This window comes from Montipora foliosa, chromosome 5, assembly GCF_036669935.1.
Source record: "Montipora foliosa isolate CH-2021 chromosome 5, ASM3666993v2, whole genome shotgun sequence".
Taxonomy (NCBI): Eukaryota; Metazoa; Cnidaria; class Anthozoa; order Scleractinia; family Acroporidae; genus Montipora; species Montipora foliosa.
Window position 1 is genome coordinate 11,946,768 of NC_090873.1, and position 10,000 is coordinate 11,956,767.

Below are 10,000 nucleotides of genomic sequence, written 5' to 3' on the forward strand. Positions count from 1 at the left end.
ACTGATTTAAAAATCTTGCGCTAGTTTATCAACCAATGAGGAGGAAAACCAAAACCAATCGCGTCCTGCACGCGAGATTTTTCCCGCGCTTTGAGCAAGTTACGTGGAATTGCTATGGATTTGGATTGGTTCATTGTGCTGTTTGCATCTGCTGTGATTGGTCGAATGTAATTACTGTGGTATTTGTTTTACGACACTCATTTGAAGTGATCATCGCTCTTATCTGGACAATTTGAGCAAGCGTCTCTCATAGATTTACTCTCTTATTGACGCAAAGATCACTTCACTCTGTCGTCCATAACCCACGCTTCAAATAGATACATTTATTACAATCATCGAGTCCTTTCACAGCTACACAACAACAACAACAAATTGACCTCAGAACTGAGTGGTTACACAGCTCAGTTGGGGTAAGGCATCGCAGAGGCCTGTTGAAGTCACTTGTTCAAATTTTCCAGCTGTTTGCAAGAAACAATTGCTCAAATTGTCCAGATAATTGCGAGGATCAGTTAACTCTATCGTATTGCAATGTTCTGTAATTTGAAATGGGATCTCAATTCAATTCAATTCAATTCAGTATCTTTATTTAAAGAGGGAGACGTAATAACCTGTTACAGTGTTCTAACTTACGGCCCTCTCCGAGCATTAACCCTCCCAACCATGATACACCACAGCAGACAGACCACAACACCGGGAACTACATGCCCTACTCTTTACGACAAGTGTGCGGGTTCTTTTACGTCCCACAAGATTGTGAACATTGAAGGGTTGTGAGACGGGACCTCCGGCTTATCGTCCTTATCTGAGAGGACTAGAGAGTCTAACCATTTGTAGATGTAACTACAAAGGCAGCACTTTCTCCTCAGTTCTTTAAAGACCCTTAGTGTTGGTCCGGCCGGAGTTGAACTCACGACCTCCCGCGTGACAGCCCGGTGCTCAACCAACTGAGCCACCGGTGCGCGGTCTAGATAGAATTTTTACCTCATTGTGCACATGTTACTGTATAATATTTTCAAGCATACTAAGAAGTTGACGAGCTTCTTAAGTCTTTGATGAGAAGTTAACAAAATCCATTTTTGAAAATAAAAATTATTTCAAATTCTAGTTGGATGATCTTCTTGAAAAAAGGAAATCTGGCCTAGATGCTGTAGTAGAGTTTGGAATTGATGATTCCTTGTTGGTACGAAGAATTACTGGAAGGTACGTACAGGGAGTTGTCTCACCGAAACAAATGCAATTTGTAGGCTGTGAGGTATGGTTTTCCTTCTATTTGGTCATTTACTTCGTGATTTATGTACATGTATTGATTTAGTTGCCTATTTCAGTGTTTAGAGCTGCAAAATTAATAAAAAATGTGTTAACATTATATGGAAATCCGCACCATAGAATGATTTTCTGATACATTTGATTGTTCCTGTATTTCCTTTTTTTCATTTTTCTTTTCCTTTTTTTCTCCTTTTTGTTTTTCTTTTAATCTCGCTAGGTTGCTCCATAAACCCAGTGGGCGGACGTATCACACAGAATTTAATCCACCCAAAGTTGCAATGACTGATGATGTAAGTACATGTTCACGAATCTGCTTTTGTGTTATTAGAGCAGTCTTGAAATGACTGCAGCTGTCGAAAGTAATTTCACGATTGCAATTGCTATGCTTGGTGATTGTTTGAAAAATATCGCGCCAGTTTATAAACCAATGAGAAGGAAACCCAAAACCAATCACGACTTGCACACGCGATTTTTCCCGCGTTTTGAGCAAGTTACTTGGATTGCTACATGTACGAATTTGGATTGTTTTATTTCGCTGTTTGCATCTGCTGTGATTGGTCGAAGTAATTACTGTGGTATTTGCTTTACGACACTCAATTGAAAAGCGCTCTAAATTAGAGATATTGCATTGTAATGCAGTTACTGTAGTTGTATTTTTCAAATCTTTATTCTCTCAAAAGCAACAGATGCAATCGGGCAAGATGCAAAGATCGTGAATTGATTGATTGGGTAGATAAAGCTGAAAAGATTGGTCTAATTACGTGTTTCATAAGCTCACAAAACCAAACGTATATATAGAAAAGATACTAAGATTGAAAATTACAAGACTAACGATTACAGAAACGATTTCCCGTCAGCTACACAGTTGGAGGGACAGACAGGTGAAGAGCAGAAAAGCAAAGAATCAAAATCGTAGGCGCCCAGAAAATTTGAAAAAATTTAGAGTGGGGGTCCTTTCTTTTGTGCTAACCGGAAGAATGAAGGAGCCAATCCCAATCTTTCTTGCTAACCGGAAGAAGCCCTTTCCTCTAGGTGCTGTATTTTTTACCCGACTTTCATTCCGCACTCTATTTTGACCCTAGGTCACTGGAGAAGCCCTTGTTCGTCGGTCAGATGATAACGAGGCTACTCTAAAGAAGCGCCTGCTGGCATACCACACGCAGACAAAACCCTTGGTTGATTATTACAAGAAACGCGGGCTCCATTCTCGCATTGATGCTGCCGAGTCACCGGATATTGTTTTCCGTGATGTCTTGAGGGAATTTGAACGAGCCAAACAAAGAGCTAGGAAATTTTTTTGAATGGAAAGATTAATTAATGCTCCTGTGATAATGTGAATTAGGAATTTTGTTGGTTTGGGCTTCCTTCAAATTTTGACATAATTTTGTAATCGCTTTCGTAATGCTGCTCTCCCCTTTTAACGGTAGCCTCGTTCCCAGGTTCTCTTCCTTCTTCCTTAAAGAAAAGACGCCATGTTTACTAGTTGGAATTTTTTTGTCTTTGTGTGTTTAGTATTTAAGATACTGCTGAATTGACAGGTAAATTACTAACATGTACTAATAGAATTTTTGACGGTTATAATGCAAACGTAACAATTTCCAGTAGTAGATGTAAAATAAACCTTTGAGTACCCCTTTATGGACTGCAGAGAGCAAATGGTGTAGTCTCAGTTTTTTACCTTCTACGGTGGCGTGAAATCCCTTTCTCAAAATTCCCCAACAAAGGAGGAAGTCTTGACCAGCCAGATGTGTTTACGGGTTCCCGTTTTCGTAGAATATTTTCCCATCAGCAGTTTAACTTCTATTCATTCGCAGGTTTCGCAATAGTAGGGTTTTCCATGTACACCTTTTTTTTTTTTGACATAAACCATTTTTATAAGAACATACTAGATACCATTTAACAATTAGACCCGTCAATAGCCAATGAGGCGAAGGCGAATGAGCTATTGAGCCGTGACCCTTAAGGGCGAAGGGTCTAATTCTTTTAGTATTACCCAACTAGTCGGACAGAAAAGGCAATAAAGTTAGCAAATGCAAGTTGAAGAAATATTTATTTGGGAATAAAACTAAAGAAAGCGTCACGCTTTTCGATACTCGAGGACTATTACTAATAGTCCTCTAGTAGCGTAGCCAATTAAAATGCAGGATTTGCATTAGTCCAGTAGTTGGGTGATACTAAATACGTATTATTAAATTCTGAACCTCAAATAATGCATTTCGCTTGCTCTGATTGGTTCACTCAATTTCGGTTATCAGCTCATATACCTTACCTTAGTTTGACCTGATTTGGTAAATAATTGAGCTAAGCGTTGCTGAGCTAAAAAAATGTTTCGCCGGAAAGCGAAATTTCTCTCTGAACGAAGCCAAAAAAGAAAAAAAAAAGACTTGTTTTTTGGAAATTTCTGATCAATTCCGACGTTTTCGATCAAGTAAAAAGGCAAGAAATGTTTTTGTGATGAGCCAACGTCTCTCTGACCATAAGGTATTACACAACATCGCATCTTCATCAAGTTTTTTCGATTTCGCTCGGATTTTCTCGCTGGTTTTTTGGAGTTTAAAACAGTTATTCCATTCGCGCTTGTTGGATTTGAGATTGATTATAGTCAACTCGGCTTGGCTATTTACCATCTCATATCCAACGCGCGCTCATGGAATAATTGTTAAATAGACCATTTTAAAGTTGTGTGCTTAGTTACTTGGCCTTTGAGTGAAAGTAAGGCTGGAGTTGACCTTGTTTTGATAAAAACCTCACTGCTTTTCTTATGTACATTCCTACTAATTAGTATGACAACAACATCATTAGCATGAGAAAAGCAGTGAGGTTTCTGTCAAATCAAGGTCAACTCCAGCCCCTTTTTTCATTCAAAGGCCAGGTAACTAAGCACGCAACTGTAAAAATGGTCCAGTCTAGGCTTAGTTACCGGGCCTGTAAATGGCACGGAGGTTACGTGGTGATGTGGTTTGATGTACACTTTTCAAATTTGTTATAAGAACCTTTTAAGCCTGGCTGAGAGTTATTTTGCTCATTGCTTTTGTTTTTGCTTTTGTGAGCAGTATAAATACATGGTTTGCAACCAATCTCTAGAGACACAGATAACAATTTGTCACGGGGTCCAGACCTATCCCATGCTATTCCAATATGGCGTCTGATAGTGTTTCGTGGCGACACAACAACTACCGCCTGCAAGCAGGCTAGATTGCTGGCGGACGAACAAAAGCAGCTAATGAAAGATCTTTTATTTTCGTCCACCAACAGGGTGGCGATGACTTAACGTGAAAACAACCTATAAAAGGAAGAAAAAATGTGGGCGTTTTTTTTTTTAACAGTAACAATGTGGTTTGTCTTATATTTGCATGATGCAATGAAGAACAACTGAGTTTGTAATCAGATACCACACAACTTTAATAACACGTTATGAACGTTGCCAGACTCAAGTCGCAATAAAATAAGAACGTTCATCCTCAGCCCTAAAATTAGACGTCCTTATAAAAAAATTGAATAGGAGGTTTGCAACCAATCCCTTGAGACACAGATAAGAATGCGGCAAGGTGCAATATGCTGGGAGACGAAGAAAGGGAGCTAATGATGAAAGAGCTTTTGTTTTCGTCGACCGAACTGACGGCGATGACGCAACAAACTCTGTATGGTCTTAAGCACGAAACTAAGTAATTATTTTACAAGGAGGGATTACGTTTTTACGTTTTCAGTCCATTTCAACAAGGTCTGGTAATTTTAACTTGAGTTTCATGTCAATCCTTGCCATTCGAGACAACAGAAGGCAGCAAATAGGCTCAATCACGGTAATGGAGTCCTTTCATTGGTAATAATATGCCCTTTTATTTTTGATTCAGCAGCACCCATCGAGACTAAAATTAGCTAGCGACCATACTTTGCCATTGACGTCAAGGAAACGTGATTTTTTCCGGTAAAATATCCTCCATGCTCTTCAACTAAACTAAATTAGATCGCCCTAAAGGGACCATCTCTGTTTCCAAATACCCCTTCAAGACTTGCCAGCCATCGGTACTTTGACTAATGAAAAATTTGCAGTTATTCTACTCCTATAATGACAATAAAATTTCGCAGCAAAGGCTCTCAATATATAATCCAGAAAGAATTTTTCGCAGTTATTCAAATGTCATTAACGGCGAAGTAGTAACTCAATAACATAATACAGAGGGAAAATATGTCGCAGTTATTGAAATTTCAGTAACAGCGAAGTAGCCAATAAACATTAATGAGATTTAAAGTACTGCGAAATCTTCGGTATATAATAAAAGTATACTGATAAAGTTTTTTGCGAACTTTTATTAGCTATCTGTAGATAAATATAACTGCAAAATTTTCATTTATATGTATTCCTTCCGTTCAGACAGGGCAGTTTCTTCTGTCTAAACCACGAGGGTGACAATACAGGACAAAAAATTTCCTAACAGGCCGACGAGGTTTATTGTTCTACATTCCAATGTTGGCCGTGTTTCCTCCTCGAGGTACAGCACAATACACTCTTAATTAGAATTATCATAAATCCTCGAAAATAATGTCACCTTGGATATATCAGATATTGGTGTAAGAGCACAGGGGCACCCAACGATAATATAGTTCAAAACCACTTAAACATAGCATTGTTAAACGTATTTTAGTATTTAAACGACCTTAAACGGTAGATATAGGCAAATTTTTATCCCCTAAAATCTTTTCAATTCGGATTTCGTAGCTGAAAGCCTAGTGATCCGAAAACTATAGGGATCAAAACTTACCTTTTCTAAAATTTCAGCCAGAAAAAAGGCTCCCGAAATTTCTAGGTAACCTTTTTGGGGTAAAAATCCGTTAAAAATGGGTAATTATACCATTTTTCAGATGTTCGAAAATCCTAGTTGAGGCAAGCAAGCAAGAAATTTTACAACAAATGTTCCGAAAATTCTAGATCTCAAATCGTCTTCCGAACGGATATTTTCCGAACATTGACGTTGGGTGCCCCTAAGAGCAGATACAAGAGTTAATCCTTCCATTGACAGCTTGTAAAATTTCCCCCGAGGCCATTAATTCACTTAATACAATCAAAAAATCTAATAACGTCAGCTGACCTATGATCTGTGTGGCAATATCTTTGTTATGCGGTAGCCATAAAATACTTGATGAATGCTTATGCTTTTGACGTCACTTCCCAAGCCAGAGTTAAAACATTCTTCACAAAAAAATAAGGTAAATTATATATTTACAAGAAATTTCTGTACAGATTGTTTTAAAAATTACACATTTGAAAGCAAGTGAAATTCCATGCACTTTACCTTCTTAAATATGCGTGTCACGGCGCGACCTATGGCAAATACATGAGGTTTCTGTTCATTCCAAAATTTCGGAGAGGCGTTGACAGTCTGAACATGTTTGTATTATCTTCGCAACTTTTGCAGGATAAATCAGTTTGTTTAAAACGTGGTACTTGAGAAATGCCTTCAAGGCATCGACATCGAAGACAAATCGAATAATGACTTATGTTCTCTGAATTAAAATTGCTTCTATATCAGGTCAAAGCTGATGTAACTACTTCTCTTTTTGAAGTCCCAGTGTGAAAATGCTTTCTGTTTTCTTTTTGCTAGCGGTGTCTTCTGGGTTTCTCGAAAAACTATGCGATCAAGGTCCGTCGCACTAGCACTTAAGCCATTTGCTTTGTCTGATGTTCCAGAAGGTTTAATTCGCGCTCGATCGATTGCATCAAGTGATTTCGAACGTGACAAACTTCTTTCTCTCATCACGTATTCGTCGTCCAATCTCTCTCCTTCGTGTCGTTCAATCACAAACGAAGTCACTGCTGTCAGAATGGCTGCCATCCACGAATTTCTTTCCTCTTCTGAGAAACAGCAAAGACTAAATGTTTTTCCATCAGCATGAATCTTTAAACAAAACTTTCGCTTTTTGTCGCCCACCTCGTCAACTTGCATTGAAATATCCCTGAATGCAATAACTCCGAGGGCCAAGCCACTACAGTGACTCTTTTTCTTGTAGTAAAATAAGCCAGTCGTTTTAAGAATGAAGAATCTCGCTTTCCAGAGTTTCCACACAGTTCTGCTTTGTTTAAACAAATATCCCTCCTTAAGCGTCGCTTCACGAGTCGTTAAAATTGCCATGGATGAGTAATCGTCAAATGGAGTAAGGCACAATTTTCCGATCTTCTCGACTTTGTTCAAAACGCAGTCAGTTTAACACTGGCTTGGAATGTAATCTATTACCCGTTTTTATGCGTTTAAACACAGCGGAAATGCGATTGAAGAGAACTTGGGAGCCTGGTTGCTTTAACGGATACAAATCAGGAGCGGTGTTTTAAGCATTATGAATGGCAAATATTTGTGAAGGCTTTAAAAGGAATTTGCAGTAAGCCTTCCGACGTCACGAGACGTCACTTGTGGAGCGACCGTGACAAAACCATTTCGCACGCCCACGCCCATCTTCCCACGATTGAATTGAAAAAAAAAAACATACAAGACTACCACGATTTGAAGGTTCAATTCATGGAAGAGAGCGTCATTAAGGTGACACAACGGGAAACACAGACTTTTATCTGACAAGTTAGAAAGTGTGACCCATATGAGATCATTGACTATACATGGTAAAACCGCTTGTGCTATTTATATTTAAAAAAAAAAAGAAAAAAAAGAACTTCAAGTGAACGTGGGGTCAGTCACTGGTTTCCGTTCGGTTTCGGAGATCTGTTTATTTAGTGCTTGCATAAATTCACAGTGTTGAAAGAACTTCTTGTTATCCTATCTTAGTCAAACTGGCTGTCGCTTTAACTGTAACGCAAAGCAGCAGATGACCTTAGTTTATTATCACTGATATAACGTACTTAAAGGAGCATTGGTTGGTACAATATACTTCGTAGGAGCATACTTGGTATTATTACTATCATAGAGTACTTGGCACTGTTATCGGAGGAGTATTGATATTACCGTTACCATTATCAGGAAAGGATTGGTGCCCTCATTGGCATAATATACTTCAAAGAAGTTTTTTTTTTTTTTTTTTACTCAGTACTCTCCATTAGGTAATGTCAAACTAAACTGATAAACAAACATGCTAGACCACGATAACAAACGATCATCGCCAACAGGTCAGCTGATCTTCTGTCTTGCCATAAAAGAAGAACAGAGAAAAAAAAACATGATGGTTGTTGCTGGCGGCAGTCATGTGGTTGCGGAATGATAAAATGTATTTTTTTTAGGCGTCTAATTAAGTTGCTTGGTTTAATTCCCATTGGGATAATTAGGCCTTTATATACCACTCCTCGTGAACGTCACACCACTTGACGCCGACCAGTTCACTCGAGGCTGTTTTTTCCTTACTGTTTTGTATTGTCGTTTTAAATAGCGTATGGCTTTTTTTTTTCTTATATTCCTTGGTTTGTAACCTGTATCCAGTGTGCCCCCGGCTCAGTTTTTTGTAAATAAACTCGACCATTGCTGGCGGTTTCCTCCATTATTTGTTTGTTACTTGTCTCTTCTATACATATAATAGAAATGTTTTCTATTCGGCTGAGCGAAGCGAAAGAGAATAGAATTTGTTTCTAAAGAAATTTTGGTGCTGTGTCAGTGGGGAGTAAAAATAAACACAGAAGGTTGGTTTAATGAAACAAAAAAAAAAAGGAAAGAAACTTTATTTAAGTGTTTAGTCGTTCCAGCGCTGAAGCACTAATTGGGGACACTAAACTGAAATCAACAATTAACGCAAATCAAATCAAATGTTGGTTTTTGAGGAGAGGTGAAAACCGGAGTACCCGGAGAAAAAACCTCTCGGTGCAGAGTAGAGAACCAACAAACTCAATCCCAACCTCGTTCCCAGTGTCTCTCTTCTCTACCTCCTAACGACAATGGAGGCAGAGAAGCGAGACCTTGGGAACGAGGTTGCATATGACGTCGAATCTAGGAATCGAACCCAGGCCACATCGGTGGGAGGCGAGTGCTCTCACTTCTGCGCCATCCCTGCACGATCACTATCATCCCTGCTCCATCCGGGCACTTTGTGAGTTGATGAAGATAAATCAACCACCGCCTAGACGACTGTCTGACGCTCGAAACGCTACAATCTTGGACAAAATACAACGAATCCTCGCGCAAGTTGAAGCCTGCCATTTTTTCATCATTGAAATTGGGTAGAGGGTGGTCTTCATTTTCCATTTGAAATGTCCGAGATTTTAGCTTACAAATAATTATTTCTCACGGTGGTTAATTTACCTTGATTAACTCGTCTGATGTACTTTAAAACTTTTAGGTGTTCGTGAAGTTGACTTAGGACATGAGCTTCTTCTTAAGCTGCTGTTACACATTGAAACTTTCAGTGGCTGACACTTGTGTGCAACGGGCGGCACTGTGAAACAAGTTTCAGGAGGAATTGCACCTTGTCACATAATCGATTTCGTGAAACGTTTTTGAACTTCCTTTGCTTGCAAGATAGGTTTCATGAATAGTAGAACTGCTTTCTGCTACTTCTGCAACGGTCACGCAATGGTGATAAAAACAAGAATTTTAACGTGTAACGCCACTTCGTGAAACTGGTCTCGCTCGGTCTTGTTACGCGACGCTTGCGTAAGCCAAACAGAAACCGGCGAATGCCATGGAACTAGTATCAACTTGTTTTGCGGAAATCTCAGGGGCACCCAACGAATCTGTTCCTCACATTATCTGTTCCCCAGAGGAATCTTGCTGGCTGGCAAAAATACAGGTGTTTCGATGAGCTGGCT

At 39.1% G+C, this 10,000-nt stretch overlaps 2 protein-coding genes across 2 annotated transcripts in view; one reads left to right on the forward strand and one right to left on the reverse strand.

Annotated features, from left to right (window-relative positions):
* LOC138003641 (adenylate kinase-like) overlaps positions 1-2,922 on the forward strand; it is a 10,132-nt gene extending 7,210 nt beyond the window's left edge. The window contains exons 5-7 of the mRNA XM_068849822.1: positions 1,106-1,200; positions 1,484-1,556; positions 2,349-2,922. Of these exons, the coding sequence (XP_068705923.1) occupies positions 1,106-1,200; positions 1,484-1,556; positions 2,349-2,567 (387 nt within the window). The 3' untranslated portion in view covers positions 2,568-2,922. The remainder of the gene's footprint in view (positions 1-1,105; positions 1,201-1,483; positions 1,557-2,348) is intronic.
* A 3,728-nt stretch (positions 2,923-6,650) lies between these two features.
* LOC138003642 (differentially expressed in FDCP 6 homolog) lies at positions 6,651-7,538 on the reverse strand. Its single transcript, XM_068849823.1, has one exon. It carries the CDS (start codon positions 7,392-7,394, stop codon positions 6,786-6,788), a length of 609 nt encoding a protein of 202 aa, XP_068705924.1. The 5' UTR covers positions 7,395-7,538; the 3' UTR covers positions 6,651-6,785.
* Between the last annotated feature and the right edge of the window lie 2,462 nt (positions 7,539-10,000).

Excerpts from the sequence above, each read along its gene's own strand:
- LOC138003642 (XM_068849823.1), bottom strand. The coding sequence starts at position 7,394 with ATGGCAATTTTAACGACTCGTGAAGCGACGCTTAAGGAGGGATATTTG.